At 47.6% G+C, this 17737-nt stretch overlaps 1 protein-coding gene across 3 annotated transcripts; it reads left to right on the top strand.

Annotated features, from left to right (window-relative positions):
- The first annotated feature begins 4832 nt into the window (after positions 1–4832).
- On the top strand, positions 4833–13343 carry LOC144119255 (uncharacterized). 3 transcript variants are annotated; one of them, XM_077651923.1, is made up of 5 exons: positions 4833–5138; positions 5899–5992; positions 6526–6601; positions 8662–8773; positions 13204–13343. In XM_077651923.1, the coding sequence occupies exons 1-5, from the start codon at positions 5123–5125 to the stop codon at positions 13326–13328; spliced, it is 423 nt and encodes a 140-aa protein (XP_077508049.1). In that variant the 5' UTR covers positions 4833–5122; the 3' UTR covers positions 13329–13343. The 3 variants fall into 3 exon arrangements, 2 of the variants coding, with proteins under 2 accessions (XP_077508049.1, XP_077508048.1); XM_077651922.1 differs by having other exon boundaries at positions 8662–8791; XR_013312313.1 differs by lacking the exon at positions 5899–5992 and having other exon boundaries at positions 8662–8791.
- The last annotated feature ends 4394 nt before the right edge of the window (positions 13344–17737 follow it).

Genomic DNA, 17737 nt, shown 5'->3' with positions numbered 1-17737 from the left:
TCGGCTTCCATCCGGCCTACCACGACGTGAAGCAACTTTGTTGTGTCGCCTGTGGTTTGGTGTAGCTTTCACCAAGGACTACTCCTTCTTAATAGGTATTGCTGTCAGCCCTGCATGTGCCATCTGCGGGTGTGATGAGACTATAGCTCACATTCTTTATGAATGCCCTGCCTAAAGCGGCGAAAGACAGTATGCCTGCCGTGCACTGGAGCATCTAGACCTGCGCGCACTGACGAAAACAAAAATTCTCGGCCACTGGCCGCGGCAGTTGTTGGCGATGAAGGCCTACAAAGCACTGCTCCACTTTTTGAGGAATTCTGGCCTGCACGATAGCCTCTGAATTTACTCAACGCCGTAACTTTATATAGTGACTAAGTTCCTGCAACTGTCTTTACTCTTTCATCTTTTTCTCCCCTCACCCCTTTTCCTCGTGCAGGTTAGCAAACCGGCTATTGTTCTGGTTAACTTCCCTGCCTTTCCTCCTCCTCCTCCTATTACTACTCTTAAGTGTTGGGTTCTCCCCGAAGCCAACCTGCACGGCTCCTCAGGTCATGACACTGGTGGAGGTGCGACCGATGGTCCCTTCCCCTGCAGAAGACTCAACGCGCTTGTCTCTTGTGACCACCCCTGTCCATTGTGCCAGCCGGAGGATGCGAGGTCTTCTCTCGTGACAGCGAACCCTCGACTTTCACTCCTATCATGGAGACGCCACTGCCCGCCGTGACTCTGACTGTACCTTCGGCCAGCCCCACCTATCTGACCCTTAAGACCCCACGAACACGTAAGGCCTTTCACGGTGGCCAGTTCGAGGATGCTGAGGACTGGTTTGACCAAATTTATTATTTCAAATTGCTTCAGTACATAAAAAAGCGAAGCTTTACAGTGTACAAAAATCCAATGCAGCTCTAGCATGCCCACTCCGTAAGGAATCTTTACGTCCGCCAAAAATAAGAACGAATTATGGACGACATCATAATGAGTATCAACATATTGAATATCAAACAGCTAACCTTCTAAATAAAATACAAGGATTAACAGATCTGAGTGCCAATGTCTCCAAAAACAGGCTTAGAGCTCTGCTGCTGGAAAAAAAACTTAGAACTCACATAAACTCCCAATCAAAACGCACGACAGAATTTTTTGTCGCGCATCTGTCGCGCGACACAATTTTGTGTCGCAAGACAAGCTGTCTTGTCGTGCCTTGTGTCGTGCGACAAGCTTCGTGTCGTGGGATCTTTCGCGCGACAAAGTTGTTTGTAGTAGGTTCTGCCGCACGACAGACATCTTTCCTGCATTTTGTCGTGCGAAGAAGGTCCCTGTCGCAGCATTTGTCGCGCGACAGGTTTCTGTCGCAGGAACTGTCGCGCGACAGTGGGAGTCGTGCCGCGCGACAGAGATTGCGTGCCTCAGCAAAGTTGCCTGTCGTGGGTTCAGTCGCGCGACAGACTTCTAGCACGCCTCTTTTCACGCGACAAAAGTACCTGTAGTGCGGCCTGTCGCGCGACACAACAGCTTGTCGTGGGATATGCCGCGCGACAGATACCTGTCGTGAGATGAGTCACGCGACAGATACCTGTCGTGGATTGTGCCGCGCGATAGATACGTATCGTGGGATGTGTCATACGACAGATTCCTGGTGAGGGTAATTATTTTACTGCAGAATTCTAGAAATACTGTCGTGCGGTCGTGTGACAGCGATAGGATCAAATTGACCAAAGATGCTTCAAAGCGCGTTCACTGTGGCGAGTTGCGAAGAGGATGCGAGGTGCTCTGGTCTGTTGGTGACGGGCACCGAGCGAAATGAAGTGCTCATTCACATTGGCGAATCGAGTTTTCAACTCGCTTCCCGCGACCTGGCTCTCTCACCGAACGAGAATTGGCTTAGAGGAGAGGCACTGCTCGAGCACTCACCTAATTCCCTTCTGTTCCCACATGACAATGTGACGAAAGTAGTGCATGCTCAAGAGTATAATGCGGCTTTGAAAGCCCAAAAAGCTGTATGCACAAGCGGCGAAGCCAGCGGTGCCTGCGTATCCGCACGCTCATGCGGTGGCGGCATGTAGCTGCAGCCACGACAGCGCCTGCACACCAATCGGTGTGCGCAAGTCGAATGGCGCTACTGAAAGTCAGTGTCCTCTTGGCTTCTGTGACATGTTCAAGCCATGTAACATAATGTACCGCTACTACTATATGCGCAGAAAAAACCAAGGACACTTCTATGCGTCGTGGAAAAGAATGTCGTTAATCGTCAATCAGGGAAAATTACTCGCCATAACCATCCGGCTACACAAAGGCAGCATGTATGTACATGCACGCAGTTCTCTGTATAAATGTTCAAAGCAACCCCGATATCATTTTTCCGCGCGTTTCAGTTTGAAGAGCGTCAGCTCTTACTACTTACGTTTGTCAAGGACACGTCTGTCTGCAGGGAAGGTCAAATTAGCCAAGACAGTTACCACACTATATCACATAGCAACAGCGGGCGCGTAGAGCCTCAGTTGTCACAGATACCTTCGATCCGTTTTACATATGCCAGTATAGCGGCTATCGAAGTGGAACCCCGGGGACCCCCATTTGCATCAAATTTGGAGGCCGCCCGCTTGACGCATAACGATCGAAGTGGTGTCATTTGACTTGTCATGTTCCTGAGGATAAAATAAATATTTAGATGAAGCCCAAAATATGTGTGGGATTCGCACCTACGACCTTTTCGCCCCCAAACCGTGCATTCCGGGGACTTCCAGACAGCCATAAGGCCTAATCGTTTGTCGCAGAGAGTTCCGGATGCAGTCAAACAATTCATCTTGTTGTAATGCACACGTTTATAAAATTTGTTAACTGATATATAAGGAGGAAACATACCGGATATAGCGAAGGTGGCTGTAAATCGCAATAGTAGTGCAAAGTCTTTGAAGTAGATGACACTGCTCGTATCTTAGAACGAATGTTTCCGAAACGAAATGCCCTCAGATGTTTGTATTTTGTCTTCTCCACGTTTGCTGAGCACCCCGATCTAGCACCCCGATCGAAACACTTGAAGCTCTCGTAGCTAACGCTCTTAAGTCCAACGCTGATGCAGTGTTGGCGGAGAATTTTTTTAGCGGCAGTGACGTGGTGCTTATCATAAAATAGCAAAAAAAAATACTTTACGATGTCGTTCATTGCCTTCACTGAAATTTTCATGACGGTGACACGAAAATGTCACTAAATATAGATAGCAGCGTATGCAGCCGAAGGTGAAATGCGGCGGCCGGCGAGTTTGAACCGATTTGATTTTCGGTCGAAATGAGAATAAAGTCTTGGGGCTGACATCAACCGCGCGCTTTAAAGAGTTTCGCCTGCTTTGACACAGTCTAGCTCCTGTGCACCCGCGCTCGGTCCTCTAAACTACTCTGGTCCCAGTGTGACTCTGTGCTATGACAATCTGAGCGAAAAGGAGGATGTCTGGGGGTTTTGATGTGCACCACGGCCATAGAGTTGAGCGACATGATAACGTAGGGGCGCGGCATGCCAGCCTGAATACCGGCCGCCAGCGTCAGAAAAATGCGACAGTAATGTTTGTTCAAGTCCATACTAAGCCGTCGGATGGAGTATCATTGGCCAATATCGAGTCGTTGGTAGAAGCGATAACAGGAATACAAGCAAATGTCTCCCCACGGCGCCTTTAATTGCTGCTGCTCAATCGCGGCTCCCCTGGCCTCAGCTGGCTCCGCTCCTGAAGGTGTCGCGGAAACCGAGCATATCTTTGTTTTACTATGAGACGAGGTTCACAGTAAAACGATGACGAGAGCAGCACCTAGGCGCTAGCCAGTTTCGAAGTGCACTCAGCTGCTGCATCGATGCGAAACCGGCTAGGCTTAGCGACGACTAGGGCAGCCAGGGGGTAGCGCGTAGTTCACTGCCCGGCGCGCCCACGGGCGGCGTCGTTCCCGAAAGCTCGCCTCGCTCACTCCCGCTGGCTCACTGATTGGCTCAACAGCTTGCGACCTTAACTCGGAAGGCTGGAAAATCGAGAAGCGAGCGACTGGCGCTGCGACTGAGCGATACTTTATGCCCACGCTTGCACTACTGGTGAACAACCTTTAACGCAAATATCCTTGGGTTATCGGCTGCTTTGCGGCGAGTCTTAGTTAAGATCGTCCGCGACGCCATCGTCACCGTCCGTGACGCACAGGCTGAGAACTTCAATTCCAGTACGTGCCGAAACAACTCGTATTTTTCGTAACGATACGAGCTCGAAAACACGCCTGCTTCGATGCGCTAGTGGGCTCCTGCTTGTTAAACTACACGCGATCAGGATGCGGGGAGTGCTAGCCACTGTTGCATATTAGCTAAAGTGAGACGCAAGTATCGACGTAGTTTCGTAACGCAGTTGATATCAAAGCACTCCGCTTGTACTGGTCACCCATTAAGCTGTTAAGTTTCATGATCTCCGGTGAGCGTGCCAGTGTCGCGCAAATTAATGCATTGCAGCTACTCTCCATTGTGCCAACTGCCTTCAACTTATCCACGATATTCGCCAGCTTGAGATACGGCGCTTTTCTTCGCTATTTTTGTCGCAATTTAGTGGTTTTATCTGGCTTCAAACAAAATTGCATTCAGTCAACAGCGTCGTCTGCTCCGTGGTCTGCTCCGTCGTCTGCTAGGGCATCCGGGTCACTTCAGGGGATCACAGGATCGCAGCTTCTACAAACGACATGCCAGAAAAAGTAACTGAAAGCGCTTTAGTATTCTTAAATAATCTAAAAATAATTTAAAATAAATCCAGTGTCTTTGTTTTGAAGATAATATAAGTATTCATGGTTTAAAAAACAAATTTTTTTGTCGGTTGTAATTTTTCACCGACACGAAAGCGCAGCCGTCGGCGCCATTGCAGCGCAACCGACAGGTCGTGTTTTGTATTATTTGCCTCTTTGAGGCATTGCTTGAGTACTTGTACGGCGGACACGTGTGAAGAACTCATTCAATAGGAAGGTGAGCAGGAGTGTGTTTTGGAAGCCAACGGCCAGGATTTCGGCCTGTCAACATTGGCGAGTTTCAACGGGTAAGCCATGAAGAGTGCTGCGACGTCTTTTCATCTGTTAGGGGAACGAAGACTCCTGCGCCGTTTTACTAAGCCTGGATGAATCGCATGGCCGGTGAGTCCCGCTCTGCGTTTCTTTGCTAATGATCTGTATTCACACGCGCTATTTGTATGCGGCTATATAGGGATGTGAGTGGAGGCAGTCCGCCTGCGGTTGCCGCAGCTATAATGCGGTGCCAAAAAAGCAGGGCCTATATCCTGCATGACAAGTGTTGTTCTCATTGTCTTTATGTGCATTTATTACTCGCGTGCCGTGGTAAATAAAAATGGCACCAGATATCACAACAGAGTTACGCTTTCGCTTGCTAGCGCTTCGACACTCGGAGCAAAAGCATGGATTTGCACTGCGTAGAAGATGAGCGAGAAGTGCCGCGCGGCGGAGCGCTCGCGCTAGGCCAGCTGCGATCTGACACCGCACTATTTTGCTCAGGGTTAGTACTCATCGGATTAGTGCTTGTGCCTTAATATGCGTCATACTAAATTTTTAGACAGTGATCGCATGCGAAAGGCTAGTTCATATTCATCGCCTTGTCATTTGTAAACTTGTCTGTGCTTCCCCAGTGGAACAGGATTTGAGGCAGTGTTATGTCGAAGTTAGATCAATCTTGCGTCTCCTGAGCTGTAAACGTTGATGCTCCCTCTCCTTCTGAGCACTGCGAGCTGTCGGATATGCAACTGCACAATTATTTAGGATTTCTACCTTTTTGCTATATCCCTCACTTTTGTCGCCCGCATTCAAGTCGTTCGCCATTGTCGATGGTTTTTTTTGTTACTTATTTTCGCTTTGTTATTTATTCTTGGTTGCGTGCCATCAGCTGTGGTGCCGGCGATTCTCCGAGCTCGGAACTCTTCCCAGGCACGGGATCCTACCCACAGACCTCCCTTCGCTGCACTCACGAGTGTTCTTTGGTATTTTTTGTTTCTCTTGCCTTTACTTGCATTGCCAGTCGACAAATTTGTGCAGCTTTTAATTGTATGCAGATTTGTTAAATGCGCTAGCAATTTTTCTATGATGCTAAGCTGTGCTGTGAGATATCAAGCTTCTTGCTAGTGAAGGCATGCTTTTTTCCATTCTCTCTTCTCATTTAACCAAGGCAGACTGGTTGCAACTTTCAATTTAATACCTAGACATTGGTGCAAGGCACCATGATAAGAATTAATGAAAACCTGCACATCCTATATTCAAATTGGTGTGCGGTATTTCAGCCAGCTCATCTTTCAGTGTGGTTATAACAGTCAATGTGACTCTTCTCAAAGAATGTATATGGGTGCATTACATAAAATCTGTTCATTTGTTTTGTCATGGGCTAGCTCATTGGTTTTTTATTTACTTATATTACGCCTAAGTTTAGTTTTTAAAGCAGTAGACGATTTCCTCTCTTGTCATTCATGACATGGCTACAGCCACTGACAGCTGTTGCTCTGGATGTATTTATTTGCAGTTGCCAGCGGCCAGCATCTATTGGGCCATGCGTGCTTCCTGCCTTCGGCTGTGTCATCCCTCCTGATCCGTTCATGGTAGTTTTTCTTTTTCAGTGATGCATATCTTAGCTGCCTATTTAGAAAAATATTTTCAATATAGGCTTGCAGCTCTGTTTAGAAATGCATGAAACTCTACATGCACTTCACAGCAGTACCTCAGCTTATAATTACCGGAACTGTAGACTTGTACAAAATATAGTCGCTGATGTAGCTCTTGACGCAGCTGCTGTTAACGTAAACGTGCTTTGACATTGCGCACCTGTTGCCTGGTATGCATATGTGTCCTCGAAAAGGACCTATATGTTCATTTATCCCTTTAAAAACATTGTGCTCTACAATGATGGTTTACCAGTATTTCTGACACAGAGACCAAATTGTCAGTCAGTAATGTAACATTGCACGATGACACCAATCCTTGTATGGTATAGCATCCTTGCAATGCACTGGGCAAGCTGCTGTCAGCACAGATTTATTGCTGGTTTATTGCCATAGCATATGGTTATACTGCACAGTTTGTACCTCTACCTTCTTAAAGCTGTATACTTGAAAAATTTAAAATTAGTTGAAGGAAAATTCAAGGAAATGTAACAGTAACTGTCTCACATTTTGGTGGACACTTGAACCGTGATATAAGGGAGGGATATAGAAGGGAAGTAATGAAGAGCTGATGCCCATGTTAGATGCCCCTCTTTAGTTAAACATACCTCACAATTAACACATTTGGTACAAAACAAACATGGGACTTGCACGCTCACAAGCACCCTCATGTCAGTAAAACAAAGTGCCAATGTTGACGTACTTTAGAGCTTTGCTCCTAAAAGCGCAGCTGACTGCTGCTCAAAGTTGAGACCAAAAATATGTCTACTTTTCCTCATGTGCAGTCTGCGGAGCTGGTGCCATTTGCAATGGTGATTGACATTGAGTGGCATGATGCTCAGTCTGTTCCTGGAGTTAGTGATATTGTCTGTCGTGTGAATGTGCTGTTAAAATTAGTGCCGAACAATGGTTCTCTAGTTCATTTTAGGTAACTGTCTCCTGTGCCACATGCTACCACCCTTTTTCCTCAAATTTCCTAATCTCATTTAGCCACCTGATTGCCACCCATTCATGCATTCACCTACTCTTGGAATCCTCCCAGTGTTTTAGTGTGGTATTGCTTATATCTTCTCTGCATTACACATGCACTGCACTTCCTCTTTTTTTTATTTAGTCAAGATATCTCTGTTCTGTTTCTTGCATAAGCATAAGAGGCGAATCAAGTGCACCATCTGGGCTTGTGATGCAATGTGTAGGGTGCTTCGTTTTTGGGTAAAACCTGGTTTCTTCCTACTGTTGCACCAAAAAAGATTCTTAAAGATTAGGTTCAACCCAATTTCTGTGCAAATGTGCCTGTAAGAAAGTGTCGTTTGAAGGTGCACAACGGCGAAGAACTGCTGGAGTGTAGTGGATGTCACATAATTCTTCTGACAGATTTTTTAAACAATTCTGGTTATTTTATTTCTCTTTTAATGTTTATTGTTTGTCGGTTGCTTATAATTTTTGGATAAACTGAAAACTACATGTACTGACTGGTATTTCATTCCAATAATTATACCCATTATTATGAAGCTGTGTTGGAAGGTAGGTGTGCAGTTAGTATGCGTGCTTTGAATTTCAGTGATTGTTTCTGCAATGCAAAATGGAGGACAGGTCTCTGCTGTGCGAGTTTTTTGCAATGGAGTGAAAGTAGCTGGAGAAGCATTTGCTACTGTGTCACCCAGCCAAAAGTTCTCCCACGGACCACTGAGCTTCTGAATACCTATGGCTTAAAGCTCGAAGCTGTGGTTGCCCTTTCCAAGGTTTTCTGCATTAACGAGTGCAAGCCCAAGGGCTCAGAGCTAACAAGCATTTGAAACCATAGAGCTATACACAGTAGTGCTGGGGCCGTGCAGCAAGTCAGTGTGAATTAGGTCGCGATAAACATGGTTTACTGTAGAAAGCTAGTGTGAAAAAATATTTGCGCTCACAGAAACCGCTGTTTCTTTCTTAGTCGGTCATTGAAACAAAGCAATGCGTGTAAAATTTTATATCTCACTGATCCCTCAATTTTTTTCCAGCTAAAGACCAAGAGTTGCATGGAAGTTGTGCAAGCCACCAAGTTGCGTGTGATTTTTGCCAGGGACCTGGAGCAGGCTGGGAAATTAGTGGATGGCCAGTGGTATTCACTCAGTAAGGCAAGCTTTTTCTGTAAGTACAGTTTTTGGCATGGCATTGCTTAGGAACGCATGCACTAATCTGACTACTCTATGCCCGCCCATGCTTCAAGAATAATGAAGTACATGAAAAAATTGATTGCCGAAAAAAAATTGCCGCTTCTGTTATGTTTTTTCAGGAAAGTATTTGCCATTTAAAGGGCTGTGAAAACCTTAAAAATTATATGCTTGTTCTGGCTTTTTTTTTCAAATTTCTTCCACGTCTATGTTGGCCTGACCTTGTAGCTTGTCTGCATGAGATTGGCTGCTACCTACAGTTTGCTTTTTTGTTGCTCCTTTATTGCCTGTCACAATCTTTACTTTGCATGGCAGTGTCATGCAGTTTGGGAAGTAATCTGATCTTATTTCTGCATTGGCCTGTAGTGCAAGCTTTTGCATGTGGGGCAGGTTTATGGTGTCCTTTTGTTTGCTGTAACTGCAGTTTGGCCATGAGGGTTAGAGGCTTAGTCCTTTTTTTTTATTTTGATGCAGTGTCATATACTTCATGCATAAATTAATGAAGTAAGCACTATTTTTGTAATAAATGAACATTCATTATAGCTGTGGCCATTATAAGTGCACTTGACTCTAAAATGGCTTTCTTTTGGCATTCAGTATTACATCTTAAAACCAGCCGGAAGACACAAAACAGGAGAAGAGATGAGCACAAGATGAGGCTGGTCTAACAACTGAAATTTTATTGAAGGAAAGGGGCAAAAGAAGACCTGCAAAGAGATTCAATCACGCAAGACCCCGAAGCAGTGAAGGGGAAAAAAATAACCGAAAGGCACTGACGTACTAGTAAACCATCTAAAAAACTAATTCCTTACAGTGAAGGTTCACCGATGGTTTAGCCAGGTACTTGTTTTTAGCCTTACTGATGTAGTAAGCCTCAACTATATCAGGACAGATTTATCACTTCCCTAAACCACTGATGTGCCGCAGAAATCAGGCGTGCAAAGAGGAAGTTCGTCCTCCGATTGCATTCACGAGATTGAACGTGCAGTGTCAGGTGAAAATTCGCCTTCCTCTCTATACAGTGAAAGTGCTCTCAGCCAGGCGCACATTCAGATATCTGCTTGTCTGCCCATAGTAGTTTCAGCTACGAGGCAGTGGAATGCGAAAAATCGGTTTACTTTTGCAAGTGGTGAACATTTTTTATCTGCCACTGTGCATAGCGGACGATTACCCGTAGTTGTATCAAGCCTAGTTTGAACGGAGAAGCAAAGGGCTCCTACCTTACTTTTAGCGGTCAAGACAACAGCAACATCATAATTTGGTGCAACTTTCTTGGGATGGTGCGAAATGGCGTGGAGGTAAGGTATAGAGCCCGTCTTTTTGTGCTGCTCAACTACGTCAGCATCATGTGAACGGTGTTCCGTTCCCTCGAGAGAGTAAAAACACACTCTGACAGGTGCGCAAGATGGGCAAGTGGGAACCCAGGTGCCATTGGCTTGGAAACCTGCTCCGAGAATGCATTCTAAACACTGTGATGGCATGACTTCCATAAAGCAGTCGTGATGCATGTGATTGCCAACCTGTCCTTCACCAGCCTCGAGTGGTTCAACTCGTAGCCAAGAGGCTTTCTGATCTTGGGCTTTGGCACCAACATATGTGGTCGTCCGCAAAGCGCAGGTCTAAGTCAAGAAGCTACAAACGGTTATGCTTAGTGAAATTCAGACCTAAAAGGTAGGCTTTGACCAAATGCCTAAATATTTCTAAAACGTCTTGTGCCAACTTATCTGAGCCCTCCTTGTGCAAAAAAATAGGTAGCTGTCAACATAATAAAATGCTAATATGCCGAGGCCTTCCAAACAGGGCTTTGATGCGGTATCGACTCTGGACAGAAGAATGTCGCGGAGGAACAGTGCAACCTGGAACCCTCTGCATATGCCTGATTTATGATGTAAATACCGCCTTGCCAACTCACAAAAGTGGAGTTCTGTGGAGTTCTAGTTTCTTGTGGACAGCAACCTGGGCAGGTGCTCTGCAGTGAGCATCGACATGGAGGGCCTGCACTATTCATTGTCACATGATAGACCTCTGAGGTATGTGCAAACTGCATCAGGGTGAACAATGAACATGCTTTTACAGATGATTGCGTGATTTCGGTTGCTGGCTTCTTGGGGCTGTTGTCCTTTTACTGCAAATCCGCATTTGTCAGTTGGCAGGGCGGTATTTACACGCAGTTCGTACCTTTGCTCAGCAACATTTTTTGTCTAAAGTCAATAAGGCATTAGAGCCCTGTTTAAAAGACCTTGGTATAGTAGCATTTCGTTATGTTCATGACTGTAATTTTTCTGGACATAGAAGGCTCAGATAAGTTGGCACAAGATGTTTTAGGAGTCTTTAAGGCATGTGGTCAAGGCCTGTCTTTTACATCAGAATTGTCTAAGCAGAATCGTTAGCAGTTTCTTGGTGCAGACTTGCGCTTTGTGGACGAATATGTTTGTCGGGGCTACAGCTAAAGATCGGGGAAGGCTCTTTTTAGCTACGAGTCGGACCACTCATTGTTGGGGAAGGATGGTGAAGAGGTGTATTTGTCGCTGGTTAAGGTCAGTAAAGATGGAAACACTTGATGGGTGTGCATCACATCAGCTTTAGGTAAGTCATGCCATCACTGCTGAGGACGCATTCTTGTAGCAGGTTTCGAAGCAGCTGGGTTCCCACTTGCCCATCTCAACAACCTGTCATAGTATGTTTTCACTCGCTCAAGGGTAAGGAGCACATGCTGCGATGATGCTGGTACACCTTACCTCCACAGTATTTCACAGTCTCAAGAAAGTCGCGGGAAAGCGTAATGCTGCTGTTGTCTTAACAGCGAAGTGCAAGACAGGAGGCCTTTGCGCCGCCATTAAAAAGGCTTGATAAAACTGGGTACTTGTCCACAATGGACAGTGTCACAAAAATGTTCACCACTTGCAAAAGTAATAGAGTTTATTGCGTTCCACTGCCTTATGGCTGCAACTAATATGGGCAGACAGGCAGATATTTGAATTTGAACTTGACTGAGCACTTTCAATCTATAGGGGGAAGGCAAATTCTAATCTGGCACTGTATGCTCAATCTTGTGAATGCAAATCTGAGGATGACATGTCTCTTTGCACGCCTAATTTCCACGACACATCAGTGGTTCATGGAAGGGATAAATCTGTCGGTAGATAGTTGAGGCTTACTACATCGGTAAGGCTAAGGACACGTGTGGCTAAGCCATCGGAAAACCTTCACCGTAAGGAATTTGCTTTTTTAGATGATTCATTAGTATGCCAGTGACCGTTGATTGCACTTCGCCCTTTCACTGCTTTGGGTTATTGTGCGCTTGTATCTCTTCGCGGGTCTCCTTTTGCGGCTTTCCTTCAATGATGCCGCCGCAGTGGCTCAGTGGTTATGGCGCTCGGCTGCTGTCCCAAAAGGCGCAGGTTCGTTCCTGGCCGCACCAGTCAAATTTCAATGGAGGCAAAATTTTAGAGGCCCATGTACTGTGCGTTGTCAGTGCACGCTAATGAACCCCAGGTGGTCGAAATTTCTGGAGCCCTCCACTACGGCGTCCCTCATAGCCCGAGTCGCTTTGGGACGTTAAACCCTCACAAATCAAATAATCAAAATCTTCAATTAAATTTTTGTTAGTCCCGCCTCTTGAGCTCATGTCTTCTTGTGTGTTCTGGCTGGTTTTAAGGTGAGTAAGTACCAACTCGGCCAGTCATAAGCCTTGTTCAGTATTACAACATTTTGAATAAAGTGAGAAGTTTACTAGGCTATGTTGCCGGGGATCGTGTCCGAAGCAGTTGTGGGCAACTCAGAAGAGATAGCGTCATATGATTGGTTGTGTAATTGGCAGAGGATGATGTGAGGATGCTGCTCGAAAAGAAAATTTCATAATCAGATAATTATTTACAGCCAAAAATGTCCAAAAAGTGGCTGGGCCAGAGAAAAAGTGCCGCGAAATTTTAAAACGCTGAAAGTAGGTGGAGCTACAGCGTAGTGCCAAGTTTGAAAAACTGGAAGTATGGACAATGCCAAAGCTTGGCGCCAAGTTTGAAAACTCGAAATGAGCAATCACGTGACCAGTGATAAGTGTCCTATACTTAACCAGGAGATAGGAAAAAGAATGATAAATTAGAGGCAATTAGGTAATTATTGAGAAGCGAAAGGCAATGAACGCGTGATTAGACTGGGCGGGTATTCAGTGAGTGGGCAGGAACGATCCGTGGAGGGAATTTTGAAAACTCGAAATCGTTGCTGGGATGAAATGAGGGTAAAATAAGAGTTAATTGATAACCAATCAAGTCAACGAGAAAACAACCATGGCGCCAAATTTGAAAGGCGACCAGTGTCGAGGAAGCATCAACGCTTTCACATTTTTTTTGCGCAGGTAGCAGCGGTGATCTCTATTTTTTGTTTTTTCAGCCAAGACAAAAACCATTTTTCTTGGCTCATGGGCGATGTATCTAGGAACCTGCGGCCAGGACAACGCTGGACAGCATGCATCAGCAAGCTCGAAAAAAAAGCACGAAACAGTAAATAAATATTGATCATTTTCATTTCAATTCTAGTGGTTTTGTGCACGAATTATTCTGGAATGCACAAAGCTTGTGTAATTGACAGGCGATCATTAACAACCTGTGCATTTTTGTGCATAGCCTACTCCAGAACACAAATCCTGTGTTAATTGACAGGTGACAGTAACGACTGTTACACAGTGTACGAGCACTACACAAGACACACTACAGAAGACAAGGCAAACTACAGAAGACAAGACAGACTACAAAAGAGAGGACAAACTACAGAAGACAGACTATAAAAGACAAGACAGACTACAGAAGACAAGACAGACTACACAAGACATGCCCAAAATATGACAAGACTACAGACTACAGAAATTTTCTGTCTTAGAATCCTGTAGTGCGTTTTGACTGGGCTGCCATGTTTCTGTCCCTAATTGCTATTTTTAGGAGTACATTTTCATTTGTATCTTGCTGTTGTTTTTTTATTATGATGTTGCAATTTTTGTTGTTCCAAAGCTTGCAGCAACCATGTTCAGAATTTTGTTATAGTTGCAATCTTCGTACCAAGTACTTTTTGTCGGCATGTAAGAATTATTGTTTGTTGTATACTGTTATTTTTTCGTTGTATGGTTTATTTACCTTTTTTCCTCTTCTTATTTCCCCCAGAATATTTTGGTGTGAAACTATTTTTAAAGCTATGTTTAACGTTTTTGCCAAACTGTATGCGGGGCAAGAGCCATCGTCAGGCGTTTCACCTTTTGCTCTTGCTCCCCTTTCTGCATCATAAAGAAACAATTAAATCAAATCAAATAAAAAATCACTATGAAGGGGCTGCGACTTTCAACTGCTGGGACGACGCGGCCAAGATGTGTAGCGTGTATTTCAGCCTTGAAGACTGCCCGCACGTGGTTCGAGAACCGTGAGGCTACCTTGTCTACATGGCCGGACTTACGATGTAAGCTCCTGACCACGTACACCAACAGCGATCGCCTGGATATCATGGAGCCTACCCTGACCTCTCGAATTCAACTTCCAAATGAAGATGTTGCAATGTACGTAGAGGATGTGGCACGACTTTGCTACTGCGCCGATCCGGCCATGAGTGAAGAAAAAAGCTGCGGCAACTGATGCGCGGCGTAAAAGACCAACTCTTTTCCGGCCTGGTACGGAACCCGCCCAACACCACCGCGGAGTTTCAGGCCGACGCCGTGCACATAGAGAAATCGCTGCAGTAGAGGTCCAATCAGTACGCCCGGCAAGTGCGTCTGCAGTGCCGACGCTATCCACTTTGGACCGGTTCGACCCCGATCCCGGGATTAATCCGAGCTCCCTTCGCGAACTCATCCTTTCCGTGGTCCGCGAGGAGCTGCAGCACCTTCAAGGAACATTGGGCCCTCGCATCGATTCCATTATTAGCATCATCCGCGAGGAAGCTTAGCAGGCGCCCAGGGCACAAGCCGCTGCGGTCGTGCCGGCGCCGCAACCGGCCCCATCCGTTCCCGCGCCATACCCGGCCTCTGTTCAGCCAGTCACATACGCGGACGTCGTGCGCTGACCAGTCCCATTTCCTGGGCCTTCGCTTTACACCCCTGCAGTGGTCACGGTGCACGCTGCTCTACCGCTTCCTTACTCGGATTATCAGCGCCAGGCACCGCGGAAGACTGATCTATGGCGCACTCCGCATCAACGCCCGCTCTGCTACCGCTGTGGTGAAGCCGGCCATCTCTGCCGGTGGTGCCCACATCGCAAAATGGGTCTGCGCGAGTTTTCTTTGGACAGTCCTCGTCCACGGCCTGGAGGGCACCCTCAGGACATCGCCGAGTACGTCACCCGCCAGCGTAGTTCCCTGCCTCCTCCCCGCCGCCCGTCTCCCGCCGCCAGCCGCGCTCACCTTCCCCACGCCGGTCCTCGCCTTCTGAGTCCCGTTATGCCTCAGCACAACGTGGTTCCTCGAGCCCTCATCGGGAAAACTACCTCCGGCGACATTTGGAGGCGAGGCCGCCGAACGCCGATCCGCCGCAAAGTATCCACCGCCGCAGCGACCAACTGGCCCCTACGTCGAACGCCGCACCGAGGTAGTTTTCCCCGACACGTCACCCGAATCGCCCCGACGCAGCAACCCCAGTCGCCGACAAGCTTCCGCCGCCGCACCTATTGAATCACTCCCAACTTCCATCGACATGCCGCGCTGAAGGCCGGATCTCCTTGTACATCCCTGTTCTCGTCGACACTAAGGAGGTCAGCGCGTTGGTCGATATGGGCGCAGATTACTCCATCCTTAGCGGACGGCTTGCGACTGCCCTGAAAAAATTGCCGACACCGTGGGAAGGCCCCGAAGTACGTACGGCCGGCGGACATGTCGCACCACTCGGTATGTGTGCGGCCCGGGTTGCGGTTCGAGGCTGCACCTTCGTCGCCACTTTTCTGGTTCTGCGCGAATGTTCTCGTGATGTCATCCTTGGCCCCGATTTTCTTCGCGAGCACGGTACTATAACAGACCTCCCGAATCGCTTGTGGACGTTTTCTACCAAACTGGCCACAGCAAAGCCGGCGCACCAGGGTTCTCGGTCCGCCTAGCGAGTCACTGACGATAACGTTACGGTGTCCCCACGTGCCAGGATTCTCACTAGAGTTACCTGTGACGAGCCACACAGGGGACTCCGAGTTGTCGAGCCTAATGTCTCACTCGTACTCACTAATGGGATTGGGGTGGCACGAGGCGTTCGCTGCCTTCATGACGGTCGGGCAGAGGTCCTTGCTACCAACTTTTGAAATGAGCATCGATATCATTTGCGTGGCACAGCCATCGCTTACGTCGACCATGTTCAGGAAGAGGCCGAATGCTTTGCTTGCAAGGAGGGCACAGCTGGAGGTGACGCAGAAGCGCTCAACGACGTCAACACATATCCGAGCCTTTCATCTGCTGAAAAGGGGCAACTCCAGGACCTCTTGCGGGAGTTTCGTGCGTGTTTCCCTTCGTCGTCTAGGGTGGACAACTGTCGATAGTTAAACACCGCATCATCACGCATGAAGGAATTCGACCCATCCATCAGCAGCCCTATCGTGTGTCCCTCTGGAGGGAGATGCTATCCAAACACAGATCAGAGAGATGCTCACGGACGTCGTCATCGAACCGTCATGCAGCCCGTGGTCGTCTCCTGTCGTTCTCGTGAAAAATAAAGACGGAACACTGCGATTCTGCGTCGACTATAGGAATCTTAACAGTGTGACAAAGAAAGACGTGTATCCGCTGCCGCGTATTGATGACTCCCTCGACCGTCTTCGTGAAGCCAAGACTTCTCTTCGGTAGACCTCAGGAGCGGTTACTGCAGATAGCATTCGATAAGAGGGATCGTGAGAAAACCGCCTTCATCACACCGGACTGGCTCTACGAATTTCGCGTCCTCCCATTCGGTTTCTCCTGCGTTCCGGCCGCTTTCCAAAGAATGATGGACACCGTCCTCACAGGTCTGAAGTTGCAGACATGTCTTGTTTGTCTTGAAGATGTCATTACTTTTTCTGCAACATTCAAGGAACATCTGCACCGCCTCAGAACTGTCCTCGAAGCCGTTCGTTCCGCCAACCTCTCCCTCAAACCACAAAAATGGCACTTTGGACTCACTGAATTGAAATTTTTCGGGCATGTCATAAGTGCAGATGGAATGCGAGCTGACCCAGAGAAGCTTGCTGCCGTTGCTGCATTTCCTGTCCCCTTTCACAACAAAGCAGTCCGGCGTTTCCGAGGCCTGTGCTCCTACTATCGTCGCTTCATTAGAAACTTCGCCCAGCTTGCCAGCCCTCTGACGCTCCTAACCCGGGATGATGCATCATTTTCCTATGGCAATGACAGACAGACAGAAAAACTTTATTCAGCAAGTGAGTTTTAGACCCAGCTGGGTCCCTGGGCCACTGCGCGGTCCCGCACTGCATCAAGTAGGTCATGCCGGGACATGACGTCGGCAGCCCGAGTCACGCAGCAAGCTGCGATGTCGGGTCTGCAGACATAAGCAGGACCTCCCAGTCCTCCCAACTCGAGATGGCGTGCTGTCCCCGCGGGGGAGGGTCAGCAGGGCAGCCGAAAAGGTTATGGGAGAGTGTGGCGTGGGGGTCACCACATAGGTAGCATGCAGGGGATGTGCCGCAATAGTGCTATAAAAGCTGAGGGGATGACAGAGAGCGGGTCTGGAGGCGTCTGAAGAGGATCTGTAGGGAGTGCGTAAGAGAGGGGTGGGGAGGAGGGTAAGTCCGACGCTCCAAACGGGGTATTTGCGTGAGCTCCGCAAAGGTGTGCGCCCGCTCGCTCGAGAATCCTGGATCGAGACTGTCCTGAGCCCGGCAAATCAGACCTCGGGCCAATTTATCGGCAGCCTTGTTTCCAGGGCTCCCAGAGTGAGCCGGCACCCACTGAAGCTCTACCCAGCGCGGTAAATTTTGGG

The sequence above is a fragment of the Amblyomma americanum genome, chromosome 2, assembly GCF_052857255.1.
Source record: "Amblyomma americanum isolate KBUSLIRL-KWMA chromosome 2, ASM5285725v1, whole genome shotgun sequence".
NCBI lineage: Eukaryota > Metazoa > Arthropoda > Arachnida > Ixodida > Ixodidae > Amblyomma > Amblyomma americanum.
Note: the sequence above shows the minus strand (reverse complement) of the source record. Positions and strands in the feature narration are given on the sequence as shown.